The sequence below is a fragment of the Argopecten irradians genome, chromosome 1, assembly GCF_041381155.1.
Source record: "Argopecten irradians isolate NY chromosome 1, Ai_NY, whole genome shotgun sequence".
NCBI lineage: Eukaryota > Metazoa > Mollusca > Bivalvia > Pectinida > Pectinidae > Argopecten > Argopecten irradians.
In genome coordinates this window covers 21,655,730-21,668,099 of record NC_091134.1, presented here as the reverse complement: position 1 = coordinate 21,668,099, position 12,370 = coordinate 21,655,730, and the positions used below count along the sequence as shown (strand labels likewise).

General features: G+C 37.5%; 1 protein-coding gene across 1 annotated transcript in view; it reads left to right on the top strand.

Annotated features, from left to right (window-relative positions):
* The window catches only part of LOC138318254 (rootletin-like), a 91,136-nt gene that overhangs the window by 69,975 nt on the left and 8,791 nt on the right, over nt 1-12,370 (top strand). Inside the window, exons 14-26 of the mRNA XM_069260499.1 lie at nt 58-164; nt 467-788; nt 1,166-1,335; nt 1,707-1,886; nt 2,111-2,307; nt 2,575-2,936; nt 3,185-3,445; nt 4,410-4,814; nt 5,067-5,293; nt 5,544-5,664; nt 8,952-9,218; nt 10,493-10,656; nt 12,067-12,246. Coding sequence (XP_069116600.1) covers nt 58-164; nt 467-788; nt 1,166-1,335; nt 1,707-1,886; nt 2,111-2,307; nt 2,575-2,936; nt 3,185-3,445; nt 4,410-4,814; nt 5,067-5,293; nt 5,544-5,664; nt 8,952-9,218; nt 10,493-10,656; nt 12,067-12,246 — 2,963 coding nt within the window. The remainder of the gene's footprint in view (nt 1-57; nt 165-466; nt 789-1,165; nt 1,336-1,706; nt 1,887-2,110; nt 2,308-2,574; nt 2,937-3,184; nt 3,446-4,409; nt 4,815-5,066; nt 5,294-5,543; nt 5,665-8,951; nt 9,219-10,492; nt 10,657-12,066; nt 12,247-12,370) is intronic.

Below are 12,370 nucleotides of genomic sequence, written 5' to 3'. Positions count from 1 at the left end.
TAAACAACTTTGTTTACAATATACACTGAATATTAAATGTGGATTTGATTATTCCAGGCCTGAACCAGACTCTAGAGCTGAGTGAGATGACAAGACAGCAACTTGAAGATGAGATCGGAGCCCTGAACAGGGAGAAGGGAGAGGTCACCGAAAACTTCAATGCTGTATGTCATCCAATCTGTTCATACAAGGATGGAATTATCTCTACTTTCTAGATAGATAGATTCCAAGCCTCCATGTATTAGTAAATGATTTATTTACAGACAAGAGGTTTAAAACTTTTAAATAGTTTTCAGTTTACTCCTCTGTAACAGTTAAGGTAGCGTAAGATATTATTCTGATGCATGAAATTTTATATGATACTTGATATTTGTCCGAACACTATCAATAAATCATTTGATGTTTTTAAAATTAACTGAATCATTTATGTTTTAATCACTGAATGATTTGGCCGTTGTTATTTTAGACCTCCAGACAGAAGCAAGCCTTGGCTGAAGAGCTTTTGTCAGCCAGGAAGGAGGTCGAGCGCCAGAGCAGTAACTACGTCCGTGTCGCTAAGGAGAAGGAAATGCTGACACAGGACAAGGGAGAGCTCATCGTCCAAGTCACAGCCACAGAGAGGGAGAACCGCCAGCAGAGCGAGATGATTGCAGCCCTTCGTAGTGAGAAGGATAGTCTTGAGAGCGCCCTCTATGAGATGACACAGCAGGCACAGAGTCTGGATGTCCGTAAGGAACAGCTGGAGGGAGAGAACCAGGAACTGATTATAAGGAAGGAGAACCTGCAGGGTAAGTTACTACTGGCTCGTGTAAATATTATTTATGTAAGGAATCATATTTTGATGCATTCAAACTTCAAAGCATTACCACTGCTGGATTTCAGCTGTTAAGTAACATTATGGAGAGGATTTAATAGCTAAATCATTATTTCGATCAATGTTGTGAGTAGAAAGTGCTTCACTGAGATCAGATTTGTTACTTTTCATTTTATTCAATGCTCATTTAAATCGTTATCTTAATGATAACCCGTTTTGACTTAACTTTCATAGGAAAATGACTTAGGTCTAAACTTAATTTGCCAGTTTTTGTTTCGAAAAAGCTAGCTCTATTATACATATGTGAACTAAATTAGAAATCCTCTGATATTTATACATCAAATTTTACAGCTGAGATCAACCGTCTGATGAAGGAGAAGGAGGCAGACATTGAGAAGTTTGAGCACCAGAAGGAAGAGCTCAACAAACGTCTGGCACAACTGGAGCGTGACATGCAGATGGCGCTGACACAGGAGAAACAGACACATGAGGAGGATGTGGAGAGACTGACCAGGGAAAGGGTAGGTCACAAATAACTCCACATATTTACAAGTAAAACATTTATAGAGAGATATCTGACATCATGAAAAGGAGAAAATAGTCTTTCTTGTTTCTTTGTGTTTGGTCAATTTGTCTAAATGAGAATCCTCTATAATAAGGAAAACTTTTTAGTCTGCTTTGTTCAAAATACAAAAATTGTAATTTATAAACATGTTCAGCTGATGAACACATTCATTCATTACTGATTAAGTTACAATTTTCTATTATCTATCGTTCTGGTTAAATTCGGTTCTATTCTAAGACAGCATTGCTACAATCATCATAAAAGAAATTAACCAGAAACACTTTTGAATCAGTTCTGTACTAACCGACTTATATTATGGTTATACAGGAAGTACAGAGACAGGAGTATGAAAACGAGCGGGATGAACTACTCCATCAACAAGCTATGGAGAAAGAGGATATGGTGATGAGGAATGACAGAGAACGCGAGGAACTCCAGGAGGAGCTGGCCAACCTACAGAGGGACCGTGATAACTCCCTCCTCATGGCCGAGAACGACAAACAACAGGTCTGTACATAGGGCTAACTCTCTGATAAACATGTAATACTGAGTTGTAATTTAATCATGATTTTAGTTTTACTAAATTTTGTAAAGGCCCACCAAACAATAGCACTTTGTGACAGTTTTATGGTTTTAAGTATTGAAACTTTTGCATCCCAGCCACGAAAGGGTTTATGTTTTGATAAGATGTTTAGAAAGGTTGAATATTTAAGATTGTATGTCTGCTACAGACCATGTCATTACTGGAACAAGAGAAGAGCACATTGGCCGAGAAAAACAACAACCTAAATATGGACCTGGCAGCAGCTAATGTTGAGTATGAGCGGCTGAAGCGTGAACACCAGTCGAGACAGGAACAAGACCGTACCAACATCAACGCCCTCAACTGTGAGCTGAAGAACTTCAGGTCTCAATTCGAGGAGAAGTGGTAAGATGACCTTTGTACTCTGTATTCATGTAAAAGAGAATTGAAAGTCATTCTATTGAAATAATGTATCCAATGTAATAGCTATGTTTTAATTAGAGCATTTAACTTGATAATGAATTCTCAGACTTATAGAATCAGAAAGAAAATCTTATAATTCCACGTTACAATAACATTCTTGCTTTGCAAATGCATTGCCTTCGAGTATTTCTGAAGACCAAATGTGTATTTGTTAAGAGTTATAAATAAAAGCTGATATTGATATTACAGTGAATGCCACGAGAAGGAGGTGAAGGACCTTAACAATGCTATCCGTGACCTCGACCGCCAGAGAGAGGCTGCCCAGGGCGAGGTAGCTGAGCTGAAAACACAGCTTAAACTGGTGGAGGAAAACCGTGACAACATCCGCAGGGACCTCATCGATGCTAACAGGAAGATCAGGGAAGCTGATGAGATCCGTGAGCTGATGAGAAAGGACATGGTGGAGCTGAAGAGGAACATGAATGATGAGATCCGTGAAAAGGACACCATTGCCAAGACAGCTGAGGAACTGAGGGCCACCGTGAAGAAGAACGAATGTGATAAGATTGAACTGAACAGGTCACTGTGTGACCAGAGACAGAGGGGAGCAGGTATGAATCTTCTGGAAAACTGTTAATACTTGAATCCATCACGTTTATCTATTTACTGTTTGTAGATAAATATGGCAGGAATATAGATTGAGTTTCCATTTTCTAATCAGTGACTTCACATTCTATCAAGCCCTTGTAAGAAAATAAAGTTTCAATGTTATTTTGTAGTACAACAAATGATCTCTCATTTCCTTATTGAAGATGTAGGTATAACAAGTATTATAGTTGTGGTGCCTGTTGTGTTGTAGTACTGGAGGAACAGAAGGCTGTAGTCCAGAAGGAAGCTGGTGACCTTCGTGCCAGTCTGAGGGAGGTCGAGAGAGCTCGTCTAGAGGCTCGTCGTGAGCTCCAAGATCTCCGCCGTCAGATCAAGATGCTAGATGGGGAGAGAAACAAACTCGGAAATGAGGTGTCTGATCTCCAGGTCAGGGTTGCTCGTGACGAGGAGAAGGAAGAGGAGGCTCGCAGACACTCATTTGACCTCAAACAGAAGGTAGGGCATACTTACTGTTAGAAGGGCATACATACCGAAAGATCAGATAAAGTATAAGTTCATATGTTAAACTTTGTTAATCAAGTACAGCAAAACTATCAACATACTGTTGGTGAGGCTTTATAAATCTTGAGCTTATGTGGCGCAGCGTCCGTCGTCCGTCGTCCGTCCGTCCGTCCGTCCGTCTGTCTGTCCGTCAATTTCAAATCGCTACTAGTCATAGAGTTCTATGGATTGTGACCAAATTTGCACAAACATCCTTGGGGGAAGGGAACAGAGCTTGTATAAATTTTGGCTCTGAGGGGGCAGAGGGGCGGCCCAATAGGGGAAATAAAGGTAAATCCTATAAATCGCTACTTGTCATAGAGTTCTGCATGGATTGTAACCAAATTTGGCCACAAGCATCCTTGGGGGAAGGGGAACAGAACTTGTATAAATTTTGGCTCTGAAGGAGGGGCGGGGCCCAATAGGGGAAATAAAGGTAAATCCTATAAATCGCTACTTGTCCTAGAGTTCTGCATGGATTGTGACCAAATTTGGCCACAAACATCCTTAGGAAAAGGGGAACAGAACTTGTATAAATTTTGGCTCTGACCCCCTGGGGGCAGGAGGGGCGGGGCCCAATATAGGAAATAAAGGTAAATCCTATAAATCGCTACTAGTCATAGAGTTCTTCATGGATTGTAACCAAATTTGGCCACAAACATTCTTTGGGGAAGGGGAACTGAACTTGTATAAAATTTGGCTCTGACCCCCGGGGCAGGAGGGGCGGGCCAATAGGGGAAATAAAGGTAAATCCTATAAATCGCTACTAGTCATAGAGTTCTGCATGGATTGTAACCAAATTTGGCCACAAGCATCCTTGGGGAAGGGAAACAGAACTTGTATAAATTTTGGCTCTGAGCCCCCGGGGCAGGAGGGGCGGGGCCCAATAGGGAAATAAAGGTAAATCCTAGTCCTAGAGTTCTGCATGATTGGAGCCCTGCGTAAGGAGCTGGCTAACCTCCAGCGTAAGATGGGAGAGCTTGTGGACGAGACCCATTTGAAGGAGAAGGATTACCAAATGGCTCTGGAGGACTCCCGTCGCTCTGAAAAGAAACTTGAGGACCGTGCCCACAACCTGGAAATCAACTTGGAGCAGGCCAACGCTGATGAAGCTGAGCTGAAACTGAGGCTGAGTGGAGCTGAAGGTCGTGTCAATGCCCTTGAGGGCACCTTGGCCAGGCTTGAGGGAGCTAAGCGTGATGTTGAGTTCAAGCTCAGCAGCATTGTTTCGAGCCTTCGTAGGACAATTGGATTCCGTCAGGAAATGCCACGTGCCCGCAGCCCAACCAGGTCTCGTACACCTAGCCCACGCAGGTCCCGACCCAACTCACCCACTAAAGGTAGCTAACTCTGTCAAAGGCTTAACATCAAACAAAGTTTGTGAACAGTTGTTACTTCATTTCTTGCAAAAAATTTTCAAAATTTTTCATACAATAACATACTTGGGCTGTTTTCCTGTTATGAGATCACATTTGTATAAGCTCTAACACTGCTGTTACGTTCCATGGTAGGTTTTGAGAAAACCTTTGTATACACGTACTAGGAACACTTTGAGGCTATAAGCCTAACATTGCTGTTACTTTCCATGGTAGGTTTTGAGAACACCTTTGCCACCACCACAGAAGGCCGAGGCAGCCCAATCCCCAGGACTGGGTCACCAGAACGTATGGGCAGCCCCACTCGTATGGGCTCCCGAGGGGCCTCACCAATGAGGCTTGAGTACTCCCGCGAAGTTGCTCCACTTGATGTGGATCCCGAGGCAGTCAGAATGGCCCTTAGGGACTTTGTCCAGCAGTTGGCCGGAGCAGAGAGAGAAAGGGTCAGTATAAGCTGTTGTCAAGTCTACATTATAGAATAATTCTCGTAAAAACTGTATGTAATACAATAATAACTGCTCTTTTTTCAAGGGGGAAAAAAACGAAGGACAAAGTTTTCACATTATAGAAATGCACTCTAATAAATAAATAACATCTGGATATGATTTAAATGCAAATGACGTGAAAAAGTACTAAATTTGTATTGCTCCAATTATTCATACCTTAAAAAATCTCCATTCTTCCTTTGTACAGGATGATGCCATCCAGCAGAACCGCTCTCTTGCCACCCAGCTGAGGGAGGTCGAGGAGGAACGCGAGAGGATCCAGACCAGGCACCAACAGCTTCAGAAATCTCTGGGAGAGGTTGAAGAAGGTAGATAACTCTTTATCTAATTATCGTCCTCATCACTTCACAACTCAATGTACTTTACCATCATATCATTATTCACTGATCCAGAAATGGAATATTGAATCACAGATTTGATGATTAAGGTTTAGCTTCTTATTATTATAAAATGCAAAATTTTATGCAATTTTAAAGACACCAGTTTAATTGAGAAAATAAAAATTAGAGATGAGAGTAAAGATTTGGTGATAAACTACAGTTTTACTATAAACACTCTGGTGATAATGAAACTTAAAAATGAAAGAATGAATCGGAAATTTTATGATCTTGTGTTGATTTTCTTCATTTAAAGATTGATTGTAATTCTGTAACTTTGATCAGTGAAGACTTCATGACTGGCTCAAGCTTTTGACTATACCCTTTATGACATAAAATTTAATGCTTTAATACATCTGCCCTTTTACTAGTAAATATAAGGAATACTCTTTGTTATATCTCTCAGGCAGTGTTAGATGTCAAATTTGGCAACATGATTGTGTCATAGTACAAGGTAAAAATTACTATAACAGAGGTACATACAAATGGAATGTTTATCCTTGTGATCATATAGCAGTATAATTATAAATAACTGGCTCCAAGGATACATGTACACTGTAATTTTAACCCTAGTATCTGGTGAATTTTAAACCTTGTCTTTGGTATTTTATTTGTGTCTAACTTCTGGTCTCGTAAACACGCTATTAGAATAAATGAAAATTTTGAAGAAGAAAAAAAGAAAAAAATAAGAGTTATTTTGAAATGCATGTATTCACTTCTGTTTAATTGATTATAGTTTCATTCTTCATTTGTTGCAAGAATACTTTGAATAAGATTATATATAAAACCATTTATTATTCGCTAGTATAGTCATCCACGAAAAGTTTGAGCCTTTCATGTTACTAACATGCATCCTACATACATGTCAATCTAACATGTTTCTTCATGCGGTGTCATATATTTACTAATTAAACTGAACGAACTAGAATAATGATTTTCATTTCTGACATTGTGTGGGAAGGGAGATAACTCTTTTATTTCAATATATTGCCTATCTCCGATAAAATGCGATAATTTTTTAGCACAAGGATGTAGGTATTTGTAAGTTCATGTGATAGACAATATACATAGGTAATAAAATCTCAGGTGCCAACTGCACTTCCTTTGAACTGGCCCGGAATGAACGGGTCAACAGTTTATACTCTACATGGGTGCTAGGTTACCGGGTGGCGGAAAGGGTTAAATAGCGCCACACAAACAATCTACTGTCACTTTATTTCCTAATAACACCGCAATATTAACCGGGACTGTTTAAATTCATAGCCTTGTCTATTGATCCTGTTTTAAATGTCATCTATGTACTTTTACTTATATCTTTTGACAAAGATAAAGATCTGATAGAAAATATTCATAACATACATTTTCAAAGTTAATAATCGTACAGATGTATTTTCGCAAGACAAGACTAAAACTTGATGTATACATAGAGAGACATTATTACCCATTAGGTATGTGTCCCAGGGAACAGGGACTGATAAATTGATGGCCAATTTACTGATGCTCTATATACACGCCGGCTATAAAGGGTCAATTAAAGGTTTAAATCCCAAATCACCATTAATGTTTCCTATCTGATACAGACTGTTTAGGACAGTCTCTCTAAGGACTAATAAGTGGCTCATTCTTGAAATGGTCAAAATTGTGACTGAAATCTCAACTAGTTGTCTACAAGATGATTTAGATCGAGTTTGTCCATAAGAATGTCTTGTTGGTACACATACAAGTAGGTTTGCAAGATGAAATGCAAGAGAAATTAAATGAATGTTAGTTTTCAGCTTTGAAAAGTTAGTTGCAGATTTTGCAATTATAGATGATGAAAAACTATTAAAATCATTTAAAATAGAGGATTATGTGGTATCTAAGCTACTCTCTTTTAAAATAATACAAATATTTTTACAAGTTTCAACACAAATCATCCTTAGTAAATTAAATGTGAAAATAAATTGATTTGTAACAACCTACATTATTTTGAAGAGATTAAAAACACTTTAAATCTGACAATAAAATATTCATGGCTGTTTCACTGTCAATTATCAGTGGCTGTCTGTAATTGAATATGATGTCTCCAGATTGTAATTAGAGCTGAAAATTGGAAAAAATAAATAATCATTAATAAGATCATGTTCAGAACACATTGACATTTAATTCATATTTGTATACATGTCACGACAGGGGAAGGAAATGGAGATGGTAATAGTATCTGATAGCCAACTCTGTCAAAATATCCTTTTAAAGAGTTTATGGAAAAGAAAATTATCAGTGGAATCTTTCGTGAAGACTTCAAAGTTTGAAAACTAAAGTTTCTTTGGTTGATATACACATTTGATAATTGTTCTCAATTTCAAACTTTTGAATTAGGAAAAAGAAAATTAGAAGCTACAGGGCTGAAATAGAAATGTGCTGGTTAAAACAGACTTTGGTTTTTAATTGGAGAAGATTTATGATAGAGTTAATGGATTTCGGTGCCTGCTAGCAGTTGACCCTGAGTAATGTATAGATCTGACATGTAAAAGCTTGTAAATGTTTGATATAATGAATTCTAATGCATTCATTGGTTGGGTGTAATAATTGCCCTAGAGAGAGTTTAGACTGAAAGCTAGTGAGTAATATTGGCTGGGTGGTACAGTCAGGGTTAGCACTATAGATCAACATTTACAACCTAATGAATAGCTGAATTGAAATTCGGAACATTTAATTGTGTTTAAAATACACAAAGATGTCGGAACTATTGACATTCTTACAGTAGATGTATGTTCAATAGCATTAAATATCCCAGACCCAATAATTCTGTTCACAAACTCATGACAAAAGTTCTGGTATGAAGAACTTTCCGCTCAACCAAATTGCGGACTAGATACACGATAAGATATGTCGAGGTCACATGATAAATGGCCAACTAATCAGATTTTTTCTAGGCGCTACACGCTGACCCCTGTGTTTACTGTCAGATACTTGAGCCTGTTTCTATCTATACAACTGTGAGATTAGGTAAAGCTCCTCTTTTATGGGGGACTTAAGACTCCAGATAGGTGTATCAGATCTGTGTATTCCCTCGCACTGTTCAGACGTGTCATAACGTGTAAAAAAATTCTTGTCAGCAATCAATATCTCCCGAGTGTGGAGTGATTGAGTGTGGCAGATTTGTACGACTCATGCTGTGTACATTCCGGTGAACATGTGTGTAGGGATTGTGGTTGTTATCTATACAGGAACCTAGTGAGTGGAGGGGGGACACGCCCACATTAACGGCACCCCCCACACAGGGGCCCCCTCATCCTGCACTGAGGTCTTGTCATCAAATTTTTGCCACTTTCATGTCTTTGTGACATCAGCTGTAATGGCTTACAGAATATATATGCCACCGGCCAACTCGTGTGCCAGGCAGTGGAGGAAATCATCGTCCTTATCATCGTCGTCTTCAGATGTGATTTGTTTATCAGCTACTCCATCTTTATCCTCCTACATACTCGACAACAGTGACAATGGTTAGTGACAAACGCTCATGTCACTTAGATTGTGTCAGTGTTCGCGGGTGGAATAGTGAAAGTTGCTACAGGAACTATATATATATAGGGCCTATGTTCAGAGCTTACACCTATAGGACGACACTCGTCGACAAACACTCCCGGTGTAATCCTGTAAACTTCACAACAATAAATGGTGCATTGTGTATTTAGACACTGGGACTTACACTAATAGGCTTAATTAGTATTATCACCTTGACAGATTATTACTGAGCGCTTTATAGTTGCTTCTGGCAGTGATATTATAAGGCTTCTTTTAAGTGAAAGTTAAACTTTTCATTTTCACATTGTCAGCAAGATTTTCTCAATTATGTATACACATAAACACAGTTAATTTAACTCTCCAATTGTCAGTAGGAAAACTTAGTATATTTTTTAAATTGGTTAGAAATTAAAATGGAAAACCATAATTATATGATCAAAACTTTTTGTTTCAACTCTATTATAAGTGCCTTGCATACTAAATATAGTTTTGATATTTTCTTTTTTAAATAGAGTTTTTGCCCTTTGTCAGGTGCTTTGTACAGGGTATGTCTAAATTTGTGTAATTTAAGTTTTACGTGACATTTTTATAGCTTTGTGAAATGTACAAGGAAGATTTTATTTCATTATTGTACTTATGTTTCACAGGAATATTGACAACATTTAAACATTTTGTATGTGAACACATACCGACTGTCCAACGGGTCATAAACCTGTGTCGTTTTACTGGCTCTGTAGATATTCTCTTTTGTGTTCAATCGCTTATAAATTCTCATATACTTCTGTCAACCTGTAGGTTTATTTTACTAAGGATTTAGTCCAAAGACATTGTAAAAATATTTAGGCTTAATGATATAACAAACAATCCATTCATTAAATGCCTGGTCTGTTCAAGTTAAAAGGCATATACTGATAACTTAGGGTCATTCCCTAAAAAGTAAACTTGTTTCTTCATTGTTATACCTTCTTAAATCTTGATAAATGTTCACTATTAAAAAACAGTTTTGTTTTTGATATCTTTAAAACAACGGTTTAATTACATCAGACATCCTAAATCACTTAACAAATTAAAATGAATTTTCATAATTTTATGTTTTCTGTGAAGACAAAGCACTCCATAGTAACATAGTTTTAATGCAATTACATATCATGTCTCCATCTTCTTATTTCATTTTTGTTATTTATTTATTCATGCAGATATGTTACCATGAAATTCTATCAATTTAACTTTAAAATGTTTTTCATCTTTGCAGACAAGCGTGGAATCGATGGACGTCTTGCCAGTGCTCAGACTGCTCTCATGCTTCAGGAGGAGACAATTCGTCGTAATGAGCGTGACAGGAAGACAATGTCCGACAAGATCCTTGGCTTGGAGCGCACCGTGGCAGCTAATGAAACTGAAAAGAGGCAGCAACAGGTAAATATTAAGTTAACCATTGGTTAATGAATTGTCCAGTCCACCTGCTGTTGTGTCAGTAGTTAAAATTTAACAAAACTCATTAAAAAAATTTCTCCTAATTAAATGCTTTTAGATACAAATGTATAGTCACTGTCCCAAAAAAAAATTGTTGTGAGTATTATCAAATTTTCAAGGGATAAAAAGAAGAAAAAATATTTAAGTTCAGCTATGCAACTACCGAAAAAGATTAAATCAATAATAATGATTGATTTTTCATTTTCACATGTTATTACTATAGATGTATTACTTACTGGTTACAATTGACTTATCAGTACACCTGTATCAATATTTAAGACCACATATTCAGAACCTATCAGCTCACTAATAAATCTACAGGTGTACAATTTACCTGCAATTTTACCTGTCAGATTTAGCTGCAGTATTAATTAGCAGGTTCTGTGCAGAAACAGATGGTTTTACCCTATGTGTTACCTGGTACCTTCCTCATCAATTATTGACGGCTGGAGCTACGTGTCTGCTAGCACTAATCAATAGAGTTTCACCTGTGTGTAATACCTATAGCCTATAACACAACACCCTGACAGTATGATCCCCGCTAGCTTTTCATCCCTCGTTATACATCGTCATTGATTTCTATAATGTGGCTAGATTGGTCATTATATCCGATGCCTTTATGCTATTATGTGTATTAGAAGGCATGTTATGAAAAGAAATTTTTCAATTATTTATTTCTTTGAGATCCGGTAATCCAGAAAATTTATGTTAGAGATTTCCTATTACTGGAGACTGGCCAGGTATATCTGTATAATGACTTTCTCTACCTGTCGGGGTGGGACAATGGAATAACAAGCTGTACAATTACAGTCAGGTGTAGGTGAATGTATTTATAGAAGATAAATGAATACATGTATAGTTCAGTTTATGAAATTAAAACATTGCAAATGTCAATCAACTCCAAATCAGACGAAGAGACTCCCCTGCTGGTTTTGTAATTAGGAGATTAATCATTTCAAAATCATAGCAATGCATTTGAATTAGGTATGGAATGAGAATGAAGGAGATATTCTCTCTAGATAATAAAACAAGATGATTTACCAATAGAGAAAAAATAACACTAGTATAGATGTAGTGTAAAGCCCTTCATTAATTAATTTGTAATTAATACTGTCATACCTGTCTATAGCTACTACATAAGAGACAAGGGGAAAAACATTCTTAATAGTTAAATGGTTTTTATATGGAGGCCAAGTTGTGTTAATTGACCATTAGGGTTCCCAGAAAGTAATTAACATTTGTTGTTGCAGTAAGGCAAGTTCTGTGTGAAAAAATCCCTTAAACTCAACAGTTATCTTAAAGTTATTAAAAATTTTATGAGATTGATTTTAAATTTTTTGAATTAATTTTCAGGAGAAACTTGCCAAGCTGAAGCAGACCGAAGGAAAATTGGAGGAGGATAAGAAGGGAGTAAGGATGGCCCTTGACGAGGCTGAGAACAGATGTACTAAACTGGAACTGTCCCGTCGATCACTGGAGGGTGAACTCCAACGCTTCAAACTCGTCATGAATGATAAGGAAACTGAGAACCAGGTAGGCATCCTCTGAAAATACATGTTGTTTAGTGAATAATTTTGTGGGTCATGGCTGTGGTTGCAAAACTGGATTTGCAAAATTGTCAGTTCATGAAGTTTTGATTGTTAATAAAGTCGAAATT